The 13,450-nt window shown below is 39.4% G+C and overlaps 2 protein-coding genes across 2 annotated transcripts; both read left to right on the top strand.

Annotated features, from left to right (window-relative positions):
- The first annotated feature begins 594 nt into the window (after positions 1–594).
- LOC119807673 (olfactory receptor 13) lies at positions 595–1,527 on the top strand. Its single transcript, XM_038319770.1, has one exon. The coding sequence runs from the start codon at positions 595–597 to the stop codon at positions 1,525–1,527; it is 933 nt and encodes a 310-aa protein (XP_038175698.1).
- Positions 1,528–8,925: 7,398 nt separating this feature from the next.
- Positions 8,926–9,867, top strand: LOC119807675 (olfactory receptor 2A1/2A42-like). The gene has a single exon (XM_038319772.1). It carries the CDS (start codon positions 8,926–8,928, stop codon positions 9,865–9,867), a length of 942 nt encoding a protein of 313 aa, XP_038175700.1.
- The last annotated feature ends 3,583 nt before the right edge of the window (positions 9,868–13,450 follow it).

Genomic DNA, 13,450 nt, shown 5'->3' on the forward strand with positions numbered 1-13,450 from the left:
TGAGTCAGTTTATATTTAGCCTTGCTACACCCTACTGGGCCCTTTGATACTGAATGCAATACAGTTTTGAAATGTTGGTCCATCATTTATTGTTCATTGTTTATAATTAAAAATAATTAGGGAATAACTCTAATGTTAGCCAAGACAAGTAGAATTTATTTGAAAACTACAATGTAACCTGTAGAATCAAATTTTGACTTTATTAAAATGGGTATATTTATTAACAAATTTTAGATCCATCAAAAAAGTTAAAATCATCAAGCCAACAAGATATCTCAGTGCTCTTAAAGTCACAGCAGCGTATGAGGAGAGACACAACTCTACAAAGTTCTCCACGTGTACATATTAGCAAGGGCAATCACACAAACACTCTGTACACATCCACAGTAATACTAAATAAAGATATCTTAAATGTTAAGAGAAATAGATTTGTGCATGTAACATAAGAAATCTTTAAAATCCACTTAAAACAAAAATAAATATCAGCTATCCTTACTTTGCTAACCTACAAAGGGTATATGAAGCTAGCACAAAGCTGTACTTAAAGTCGATTCTTGAAACAATCATTAACTCAGGTTCCTCTGTCACAGGGATATGGGAAACAACATGACATTGATCACAGAGTTCGTCCTCTTGGGATTTCCACTCAACCCAAAGTTGCAGATACTCCTCTTTACTCTTTTTTCCCTATTCTATGCCTTCACCCTGCTGGGGAATGGGACCATCGTGGGGCTTATCTACCTGGACTCCAGACTCCATACTCCCATGTACTTCTTCCTGTCCCACCTGGCTGTCGTTGACATTGCCTACGCCTGCAACACAGTGCCCCAGATGCTGGTGAATCTTCTAGATCCAGCCAAGCCCATCTCCTTCGCTGGCTGCATGACACAGACATTTCTCTTTTTGACATTTGCTATCACAGAATGCCTCCTCCTAGTGGTGATGTCCTATGATCGGTATGTGGCCATCTGCCACCCCCTCAGATACACTGCCATCATGAGTTGGAAGGTCTGCAGCACTATGGCTGTGACTTCTTGGATCATTGGGATTCTCCTATCTTTGGTTCATCTTGTATTACTTCTGCCTTTACCCTTCTGTGTGGCTCAGAAAGTGAATCACTTTTTCTGTGAAATCACAGCTATTCTCAAACTTGCCTGTGCAGACACATACCTCAATGAGACCATGGTCCTGGCTGGGGCAGTGTCTGTGCTTGTGGGGCCATTCTCCTCAATTGTGGTCTCTTATGCCTGTATTGTTAGTGCTATCCTGAGGATCCAGTCAGGGGAGGGTCAAAGGAAAGCCTTTTCCACTTGTTCCTCCCACCTCTGTGTGGTTGGATTATTTTATGGTACAGCCATTGTCATGTACATTGGACCCAGACAGGGAAACCCCATGGAACAAAAGAAATACCTCCTACTTTTTCACAGTCTTGTTAACCCCATGCTCAACCCCCTGATCTACAGTCTCAGGAACTCTGATGTGAAAAACACTTTGAAGAGAGTTCTGAGGATGCCGAGAGTTCTGTGACAAGTTTGCAGCATCCTGTTTAACAGCTGACAGGAGAAATCATCCTCTCACAAGGGTCCTAGCCATCCGGAACATACGCATTCCCTTTATTGAGCTTTGCTGTCTCGTGCCTTCCATTGGATGACTGACTCATCAGCTGTGGGAGGAATTCTAGAAATCTGTAATTTCAAATGCTGACATTAACAGATTGTAGTGCAGTTAGTCCCCCACCAGAGCCAAGATTCCAAAGCCACAGTTCCAAATGAGTACTTCTCAGAGAGCCAGCTAGTCATGATGCAGTGTTCTTTCTCCCCAAAATACTTTGTTCAAACGATAAGCCTTCCAGTGGACTTTAAAAATGCCTTCTGTGATGGCATGTTATATTTCTCTGTAAAGATGACATCTTTATTAGTACACTGAAAGCTATAAATTTTCTTTTGTTTGAAAAAAAGAATTCTATTGCACTTTTTAAAGCCTTGGCTTTCACCAAAGTTAATTGTTGTTGTGCCGTATTTTTAGACACTTAAGTCATCTGGAACAGGGGAGATTGATTGACCACTTGAGGATACTTTCTGAAAATCTCTTCTAGGACAAATACATTTTTTTCTTTATCCTGCAAGGAAGTCTCTACCGAGTATGTCGGTTTGAGGACAGTAACCTACATCAGTGAATATCAGACTCTGTTTGGTTATGGAAAGTGAGGGTCTCTGACTTCTATTGTTCAATATGATCCTTTGGAGACAATGACTCCAAGCATCTCTTGCTTCTTGGTCCAGCACACCATTATAAACCTTGGGGAATGAGCTTATTCAATCTCACAATCTTCCAAATTTGGCATGAAACCATGTGTGAGTGTGTATAATGAATCTAACTGTGTGGAAAGGGGCTGGGGATGTGACTCAATGAAGTGGTGCTTACTTAGCATGAGTGAAGTCTGAGGTTCAATCTCTAGCTTCTAAAAGAGAAAGAGACGACAGAGAGAGAGAAAGAGAGAGGGAGAGGGAGAAGGAGAGGGAGAGGGAGAGGGAGAGAGAGAGAATGTGTAAGATAAGAAGAAAGAGCAGAGACAGAGAGAAACAAAAAGTTATAGTTGGAATGAAATAAAACTATAGTATAGTTTGGCCTCAGAGTTTTAAAATACAATTGATTTTCTTATAGAAATCTGAAAAATGTAAAAACCCACAGTTAAAAGCTGTGTCCACCTGTTGTGAGGTAAAAAACTTATTTTTCAAGTGATTCCCTTTCCTAGCTTAAATTTCTTGAAATATACATGTACACTTAGTTTCTTATCCTCTTCAGATGTTTTTCTTTTGTAACTTAGCATTACTTTGCAGTGACCAAACATCATTGGACGTTGGACCACATCCTCAAATAACTGTTTCCCCAAATGGATCATTTTGTTAATGCCTCTTTTCTTTTCAGTGTTAATTGCTTGATGGCCACAGTTTGCAGATGACTTGAAACATAACAGAAAGAAGTTGTATTATTTATGAATGGCTAGGAAAGCACCAAGGTTTCCCTGTAACCAGAGGCTCGAATGTGTCACCCCGTGCTTCCTGTCGTGGGAGGAGCAGAAGTGGAACATGGACTGACATGCACTCAAAGGCAGACAGTTACGACAAATCGCCCTGCAAGAACACGCTATATGGAGCCAGTTTGTAAATTCTGTGATTGATTGACATGAAATCTTTTAAAATAATGCTCTGACAGCTCTATATTCAGTAAAAAAAATAATTAAATATATTATGAAGGCTATGACAGTGTCTCAGATGGTATTTTAAGAACTTTCCATAGATAATTTTCCAGGGGAGGGGTCATGGAGGGGGGTCTGTTCCTCCCTCCTTTGAGAGCCTGAACTCAGATCTTTACAATTCACAGCCAGTTGTCTCTATGGGAGGCTTGTGCCCTAGAGGAAAATCCCCACCAGCCCCACTGGGATACCTTGGCTCCTCCTTGGACTATCCATGCCTTCCTTACCAGCTACCACAGCACCTTCTCACCTTGAAATGTAACTTGGCTCTTGTCTTCCGACTTCTACTACACCTCAAGGGACCTGAGATCCACTGAGGAGAAGCTAAGCTTCACAGTGGATCCTGGTAACTCAGCAACTGGTCCTGCCACCTGGCAGGTTCATCAGAAATATCCAGAGATTGGGGACAGTGAAATTCTGGGAAGCTTGAGGACTGAAAATGCCAAAAGTCTGAGAACCATAATGAGAGTTGAAGCCTCATGGGTGTGCTGGATATTTTCTAATTGTGAGCTCTGCTAGGAATGAGAAGAGAGATCAAAACACAATTATTCATATCTGCTTCCCAGCAAAGGTGGTTGAGCATGAAGCCCCATGACCCTATGCCTCCCCTGAGCCCTCAAGAGCTGCCAAGTAGGCTAAGTTCCTCCGAGAATAAAGCCAACTTCCCTGAGGATTCTGTCATATTACAGAAAGGGGCAACAGTGAGGATTTAGCACATACACAGAAGCTCTAAGGAGACAGGACCTATGCCAGCCTACCACTGCTTCTGCTTCTGAGATTCTTGGGTCCTTATGTGGAAGCTGTCAAGGTTACCTGGATTTACTCTGTCTTTAATTCCTACAAGACAGTTGTAGCATCTAGATTTTATTCAGCTATCACACTCATTGCCATTCTTTCTGTATCCAGCAGAGAAACAGTCATTGTGTGATGTGTGTGTGTGTGTGTGTGTGTGTGTGTGTGTGAGAGAGAGAGAGAGAGAGAGAGAGAGAGAGAGAGAGAGAGAGAGAATACAATGTGTCATTCAGTATGAGCAGTTAGGAGTCTCCATTTTATGGGTTTAAATGAAATACATGGAATAATTTTCCTACTTAATAGAAATTATAGTAGAATAGTTTATTAAATGATGCTCTGCTCCAGTGATGTTAATCTATTTGGTTGTTTTTAAATGTTCCATCTAATTCTTGTCAGCACTGTCAAAACACACGCTGTGTTTATGATGATATATTGACTGCAAGGAAACAGAAAGCACAATGATTGCTAAGTGTATGCACGTTTTATACTAACCATCCATATTCAACTATATAGACACTTAGAAAATGCTCTGCAAATAAATAGATTTTTCTGTAGCAATGAGGATGAGTGTTTGGGATAGAGATAGAAAGAAAATGGAAAAGATACTGTGTGTCCAAGGTAACACAGACAGTGAGAGAAGGATGAGCTGGCCAACTACATTTAAGTCTTCTTTTCAGAAGAATTTTATATCCAATAATCATATCTAAAGTGTTCTTTTTTTCTTTCCCTCTCCTCTTCCTCCTAAAGCACACGTTCACAATGCAATCTTCCCTGTCTCAGACCTATCATCCAGTTGCACATTGTACTCCCATAGTACATAGTACATGGAAGTACTCCACAGATAATCAGTTATTACCAGACTTCAACAAATTATGGAATGGATCATAATCACACGAGAGTGACTTTCTAGTTCTGACTCATCCAGGATAGTCTCTACCCCTAGAGAAAGCATTTGCTGCATCAATTCTCACTCCTTAAGATAATTTGTCAAAGCCTATCTTTATAATTATGAAAGCAAGAAACGTAATATTTTTCAGTTCTTCCTTATTATTTACAAATAAGAAGTCAACATTTGGGCTGAACAATTGACTAACAATGTGGGACTGATTTATGAATTCTGCTTTACCCAATGCCTAATGCTGTAGGAAAGAGACTGACTGTTCATGCAAACTTAGAGATGTGTTTTATTAAGTAAACTTGTTTTTGACAAAATTATAACTATCTCTAATGCATTCTGATTGCTCTCTCCTCCCACCCTCTGCCATCCCCCGCTCACCTCCGTTGAGTTTCTTCTCCTCTCTTTCAGTCTTTATCCCAGATTCCCGACTCTGAGCTTGTTTTGTGGCCATTTCAGCTCATCCAGGATCACTCTGTGAGCACTGGATTGTAACTGACCATGGGAGCCTGTTGAGAGCACCAGCGGATGCACAGCTGAAGGCAATGACTTCCCCTCTCCCTAAATCTACCATTAGCAAATAGCCCAGCAGAGAGGAGCAGGGGCCCCTGAGCTCCTCAACCCATGCTGACTGCTAACAATCCCACAGGGTCAAATCCCTGCAAACTGCAAGAAAATGAATCTGTTTGGCTTCCATCCGTTTTTACATAGCTATCAAAAAAAAAAAAAAAAAAGATAAAAGAGAGGTGTGTTCCTGATTCAAGTGCCGAACACTCTGTGAATCCTTCTACTGCCCTTATCTAATTTTAAAGGTCTTCCTTTAATACAGATCACAGGAATGAAGAGTTTCGAGAATCTAGGACTCACTTTCTGCTAGAAGATGGGCCTGAGCTGAGCACAAGTCTAGCAGACGTCACTTTCAGTGGACCAATCCCGTCACACAGTAGTTGCTTGTTCTTCATTAACTTTGCATCTAACAAATGTGTGTGGGATGTCAGAGTTCACCACTCGACTGCTTTCTGAAATTGGATGCAGAGGAGCTTCTGGACTGACCTTTTCATTTCGTCTTTTACTTTAGCTTCCAAACTTTGTGTGTTCTAACAACAGCTAGGGATCAGTGAGATAGCTCAGTTGGCAAAGGAGTCTGCCACCAGCCTGGCCATCTGAGTTTCCTCCCTGAGACCCACAGGATGGAGAAAGAGGACAAATACCTGCAGTTGTTTTTTGACAGCCACATGCAAGCAATGACACACACATGACTTCATGCACACTAAATAAATACATAAAATATAATAGACTTTATTAAACAAAAAAATTAGATACTTTGGCAACAACAAAAAAATTCTTTCTACCCTGTCTTGAAATCAGTCTATCATGCATTTAAAAGAAATAAAGAAAAATATTATTTAGATTATTTTCATATCAGTGAAATATGACCATTTCCTTGCTCAAATAAATCAGAGATATTTTCTGTTGTTTGAAAGGAAAGCATATTTTACTCCAAAGCTTGCTTAAAGGGAATTTTATTGGTCAGGATCTGATCGATACACTTTAGATCCACCGTTAGAAATGTCCTTTGGGGCCAACATCTTGTTATGCCAAAGTGCAAAGTCAAGGAACAAGCTATAGTATTTAAAAACAGCTCATTTAAAATTCAAAGCACAATTTTTTTTCTAATAATATTTTGCTTTCCTGTAGAGATATTTGTTCACAAAAAGGAGTTATTACCTGATGGTTGAAGAACACGAAATTACAGCAAGAAGACTTAATCAGAGATCATTATGGGTAAGGCTATTGATAACCAATCACCAAACCCATCTCTGCATCCTGCAGACATCCATCCACCAAGTAGCTAGCATCCTTGTGTTACCTGGTCCCTCAGTTCCCCTTCCGGAAGTCGTTTTACCTATGCTGTTGAATTCTGCCTTCAGGCCTGATGTTTATTCTCCATAGCCATATCCTCCATCATTTTTTTAAATTGTTCTCCAAATGCGTGTGTCATGAAACTGACCACATTTCAGCTCACCGATTTGGCCAACGCCTACTGCCCTGCTTCTGGGAGACTGCATCCAGCAACAGTGGCCCTTGAGAAGTCCCTAAACTCCAGTCTCACCTTTCCTTACGCTGTCTTGTTTCCACCTCTGGGTGGGTTGTTATTCTCATCAGTTGTGAGTATATTTTGCAATATTCTCTCTCTCTCTCTCTCTCTCTCTCTCTCTCTCTCTCTCTCTCTCTCTCTCTCAGAAGGCAATCCTTCTCTCATGATAACTTCTTCAGGGAACATTCCTAATGTCACCCTGTGTAATGATGACAGTTAAACAAGATGAAACAAATTTGGTGTTATTATTCCTCACGCTGTTCATGGAAAGGTAACTAAACCTTAAGTTATTTCGAGCTCATAACAGCTCTGATAAATGTTAGCACGCCAAACTATATTGAATGTCAACAAAACTTCTTGGGGAAATTATGTTTTTTTTTTTTAAAAAAAAAGCCAAGTTCCTCAATTTAGCATGCAAATAATGTATAGAATATTTTATCACTAATTTGACAATGGAGGTAATTGTCAAATGTCAGATAAAGGGACTTTTCAATTTATAAGCATTTTTCACTGCCTACTTGTAAAGAATATGTGCATCCTTTTGTTTTTAGAACTCTGTAGACCAGGCTGACCTTGAACTCGAGATTGCCTGCCTATACCTCCTGAGTGCTGGAATTGAAAGTACGTGCCACCATGCCAGCTAAAGAATATGAGAATTCTTGATGAAGAAGTCACCTATTGTTTTTAAGTTTAAATAGAAAATTATTGTTAATTTTCTATTTAAAAATTTATAAATAAAATTTGAAAATTTCAACTATGGTATGTATTGTGAATATAAATGATTTAATTAATAATGAAATGAGAGTCCTATCCAATTTTCATTTTAGGATCTTTTATGAAAAAGAAACATAGAAGGAATGATCTGATCAGATAGTGCATAGGAAATTTTTTCTGTGAGTGTTTGCATGTAGACGCCTGCTGTGCCCAGCACAAATCATGGAGAGCTTATGTATTGTTGGGCTTGTAAATACAGCTGATAAACCACAAAATTCCCTATTGTTTATGGATTGCAATGGAAAGATTTCTGTGGTAAATTAATGATTCTGACAATGGCTTGGTAAACCAGTTTTCAAATTAACAAATGTTAGTTTGTTTCTATTTTTCAAGACAATAATACACATTTTTCACAGATATAGCTGCATACATTTTATTTATGTATCTAGATAAATATATATGCTACCATAAATAATTATTAGATATTGTTTCTAGAAGCCCTTTCCTTCTCACTAGCTCACAACACTCCAGATTGTATTCAAGTATCTAAACTTTAAATTGAACTCAGTAAGTAAATACCCAGAATTACTCTTGTAGAGCAAAAACAATATTAATAATAAAAAGTTGTCGTTTCATAATTTCCTTTTGGTAGAGCTATGAAAGGAATCTCTAGTTAGTTAGTATATAAATATTTATAGTAGCAATCATAACTTCTACCATAGCAATTAGAATTCCTTTCTAAGGCTGTTCTCATTTTGAGAGCTCTTTTTGAAAATCAGCAATTCCCCTACAGATTTGTTAATATGAAGCCAGAAACGATCAGTGCTTCATGCTTATTTTATATGTGTGGATTAACGAGTTCTTGACTGCCTCATGGTCAGGGGTTCTAAATAAATAATCACTGGTGACACATTTTTCCTCTAAAAATTGAATGTCAGACTAGTTATTTTGCTTAAAGGTAATTTAGTTTTTGTAAGCATTTAGTTATTAATTTTAATTACTTAATTTCCTAGTGGAGGTTCTTAATATTATTCCAAGTCTAAGACAAATAAACAATAGTTGTGTCCAAAGTATCTGGGAATAGCAGAGTCGTGTTAGAATGTCAAAAACTTGACAGCTATATTTGAAACAGTTTGGTCTCAGTTCTCTGCATCTCTCTGTCATAGTGAAATGGAGGAAAATCAGACCATGGTCACAGAGTTTGTCCTGCTTGGATTCTGCCTTGGTCCAAAGATTCACCGAATTCTTTTTGCATCTTTCTCCCTATTCTATGCCATTACCCTGGTGGGAAATGGGGTCATCCTTGGAATAATCTGTCGAGACTCCAGACTCCACAGCCCCATGTACTTCTTCCTCTCCCATCTGGCCATCATTGACATTGCCTATGCCTGCAACACAGTGCCCCAGATGCTAGTGAACCTCCTAGATCCGTTCAAACCTATTTCCTTTGCTGGATGCATGACACAGACTTTTCTCTTTTTGGCCTTTGCACACACAGAATGTCTCCTCCTCGTGGTGATGTCCTATGATCGGTATGTAGCCATCTGTCACCCGCTCCGATATTCTTCCATTATGGGATGGAGGGACTGTGCTGCTCTGGTTATCACATCCTGGGCATGCGGCTCCCTCCTTGGTATGGTTCATATGAGCCTCATCCTGAGGCTGCCCTTCTGTGGACCTCATGAAATCAATCACTTCTTCTGTGAAATCCTGTCTGTCCTCAAGCTGGCCTGTGCTGATACAACACTCAACAAGGTTGTCATCTTTGCAGCTTCTGTGTTCATCTTAGTGGGACCCTTATGCTTGGTGCTGATCTCCTACACACGTATCCTTGTGTCTGTTATGAAGATGCAGTCAGGGGAGGGCCGCAGAAAGGCCTTCTCCACCTGCTCCTCACACCTCTGTGTGGTCGGGCTCTTCTTTGGCAGCGCCATCGTCATGTACATGGCTCCCAAGTCCCAGCATCCTGAAGAGCAGCAGAAGATCCTTTTCCTATTTTACAGTTTTTTCAACCCCATGCTGAACCCCCTGATCTACAGTTTGAGGAATGCTGAGGTCAAGGGTGCTCTCAGGAGGGCACTGGGCAAAGAAACACATTCCCAATTGGTCTGATGTTTGAACCACAAGCTGCAGTAGTTCCCTGCAATATTAACCTCCAGTTGTTACCTAAATATAGAAACATCCACATTATCTTTTTCGTGTACCTGATGAAAAGAACACATCCTCCTTCTACAGGTTCAAAACAATATATAAATGAGTTGTCTTATTGACACAAGGTTTTATCAGACATGACTAATTTCCAATTGAATTGATGTGGAATTACATAATGTTATTACATATTAATCACCATTGTAGTGTTATTATTATTATGTTATTATATTATAATTCATTTTCTAGGTCACAAAGGTTACTTGCCATCAAACCTTGAAGGTAATTAGATATCTTCACAAACTTCTTAAGATTTGGAAGCAAGCCAGGCGATGGTGGCGCACGCCTTTAATCCCAGCACTCGGGAGGCAGAGGCAGATGGATCTCTTGAGTTTGAGGCCAGCCTGGTCTACAAGAGCTAGTTCCAGGACAGGCTCTAGAAACTACAGGGAAACCCTGTCTCGAAAAACCAAAAAAAAAAAAAAAAAAAAGATTTGGAATCAAAAGAAGCTATACCCAAAAAAGCCCATCACACACTGGTCCATTCTACAGCTGCACTTGCCTACTTCAGGAAACACTCTAGTATATGTAGTTGCTTGTGCTTTGTGAGACTACGAACTTATATCGTGAAACTATTGACTTATGTTAGGGTCTTAACTTGTTTGCTGAGTGAAGGAGCAGAATTTTTTTTAAAAAAAAGAACTACAAGAGGAAGAAGAGGAGAGTATATTTTAAAAGACCATAGACACTGAAGTCACTGAAGCTTCCCCTATAGATTGAAGACTCAACTGGATCAATGGTAGCTAGTGAAAGGGTAAATGTGAGCATTGTCTCCTTGAAAAACACTGTACAGTGAAAATTATGTTAAACTGGGTAGTTGATTCTCTATATTCTGAATAATTGTACAATGATGAATGTGATCTATATCTGTTGCAGACTTTTCTATTGATGGTTTCCCTGCATCTTTCCATAAGTTCTTCAGCTTCTATTAGTCCAGGTTCCAGTCTCTGTCCTTCAAGATCATCTCCTCCTCTGTGAGAAGCTTTGCAGGACATATTTGGTACCTAGCTGGCTCTGTGAATTCTTTAAAAACTATAGACCAGGGGGGCTGGAGAGATGGCTCAGTGGTTAAGAGCATTGCCTGCTCTTCCAAAGGTCCTGAGTTCGATTCCCAGCAACCATATGGTGGCTCATAACCATCTGAAATGAGATCTGATGCCCTCTTCTGGCCTGCAGGCAGACACACAGACAGAATATTGTATACATAATAAATAAATAAATATTTTAAAAATAAAAAAATAAAATAAAAACTATAGACCAGCATTCAGTATGCAAATATTTTAGATGCATTTTCAATGAGTTATCTATGAAATAATTTAATATATATATGCACCTGTATTCTCATGTCTGCTTGTGTATACTCTTGAATACACTTATATATGCATGAGTCATGTATACACATGTGTACATATTTGTGTATGTGCATTCATGTTGGGAGCAGAAATAGACTATGGGTATCTTCTACTGATATCCTGCTCAGTTTTTGATACAGGATCTTTTAACTGAATCTGATGCTTGCTATCTGACTGGCTATCCAACCAGCCCCTAGGATCCACTTGTCTCTACCTCTGCAGCACTGGTATTACTGGTCTGTGCTTCCATGTCTGATTTTGGGGAGAGAGGAACTGAGGATGTGAACTCAAGCATTCATACTGATATAGCAAGCAGTTAACACACAGAATCACATCTCTAGTCCTTGAAATTATTGTTTTACTTTGCCATATCAAACTCTTGTCTCTAGTCTTTCTCAATGGCACCATGAGAGTAAAATATTAGAAGTTACATTTAATGTATGTGTTTTTCATTTGGATATTTAGGCTGTATCAAAGAATAGGAAAAAAAAGCATGGTTTTTCTCCCATTCTTGTGCTTACACACCCAACTTTCCACCATTGATACTGGATATATGAGGACTTTCCCCACAAACCAAGCAATCCCCTTTCTGGTGACACTCAAATGCATGTCCTCCAAATGAACTCCAAGTATCTCATATTAGATAGTGTCAGATCTCATGAGTTAATGGCTCTTTCTCACAATACTGCACCACTTCAGCTGGCAATGAAAAGCTTCAGTTATGACCTCTGTTTCTGATTGATTGGGTATAATTCAGGAATCCAATTTCATATACACTACAGCCTCAGGAGTTGCTCAAAGTTATTTGGATTATATCTCCTTTGGGAAAACATGACCCACATTAAATGTAAAAGGGCTGGGTGATGGAGCCTTGTGCTGATAGTTATTGCCAGGCATAGCTGCACATTGTAAAGAGGAGTGCTTTAACATTAGCAGCTGAGAAAAATAAACCCTATCATAAGCGCTGCCGCTTTTATTCCCAGAATCTATGCATTCCAAATAAACACATGACATTTGAAAGTGAAATCGGTCAGGACACACAGTTCAGAGTACACCAGCACTCCTTGCCCAGGACACTTCTGTCACGCTGCCCAGAAGATTCACCCTCCCACATCTTAGTTGTTGTTGTTCCTCCCACTCTAGGGAAAGGCTCCTTTGTGAATTTCTCTGATGATGGTTTTCCTTGAGTACTGATCACACTCTCCTGCTTTAGTTAGGATATATATTACTTTCAGCTGGTTCTAGAGGTGCTTTAAACACAGAGTTTTGAATGTCCATTAAGACCAAATAGTGTTAGGACATCAATATTTTTATTTCAATTAATACTGACTGTACTGTTGGCTTTCTCCATTTCTAAACTTATGCAGCATTCTTATTCTTTAAAATAGTAAATACTTATTCAGAAATTGTGTAGCTACTTCCCTCAAACTGAATTATTTCCCCCTGGAATTGGTGCCCTCTTGACTTGAGATGTAAACTAAATTGACTAAACTCAGGAAGAAAACAACTCAAAGTCTCAAGATGGTCCTGAAATTTAGAAGATACATAACACCCCTTTCCAGAGTTTCACAGTAGCAACCTCTGTTATGGAGTGAGACTTACTCTCCATTCATACTGTCTGCAAGTCACGTAGGCAATTTCAGAAACGCAGTTCTCACTGTGTCCTCACTCACTGAGGTGAGCTCTTCAGAGGTGAGGCTGACCTTTAGTCATCTGCACTCTTTTAAGAAACCCTTCGATATTCACTGGTCCATTAAGCTAGGCTTGGGCGGGTCTCTTTTGTTGGTCTGTCATCTGTGCCCTGTCTGGGCAAATGAATGTTTGGTTACATCTTCCAGGGAAAGCCAACACAGGATAAACACTATCTCAGTTTACTTTCAAGAGAACATACACAATCTGAGTAACAGTGATAACTTGGTGCTATGTCCTTCAGGATGCTTTTTAAGGTTTAGTTTTTGTTGTATTTGTAAATGTAAATTAATTACTATCCTCTAATTTTTCAGGTTTTTATCCTCAAATATATATTGAGAATATAAATATAAGTTTATCATATTGAAATGTTTTCTGTAAGACCCAATTCACAAGCCATTTCAGGGTTTGCAAGAGACTAGTGGGGTCCCCAAGTGTCCAAGGAG

Source organism: Arvicola amphibius, chromosome 2, assembly GCF_903992535.2.
Source record: "Arvicola amphibius chromosome 2, mArvAmp1.2, whole genome shotgun sequence".
In the NCBI taxonomy this organism is placed as follows: Eukaryota; Metazoa; Chordata; class Mammalia; order Rodentia; family Cricetidae; genus Arvicola; species Arvicola amphibius.

What these genes read in the sequence shown, in the direction of transcription:
- LOC119807675 (XM_038319772.1), top strand. Translation starts at nt 8,926, where the DNA reads ATGGAGGAAAATCAGACCATGGTCACAGAGTTTGTCCTGCTTGGATTC.
- LOC119807673 (XM_038319770.1), top strand. Translation starts at nt 595, where the DNA reads ATGGGAAACAACATGACATTGATCACAGAGTTCGTCCTCTTGGGATTT.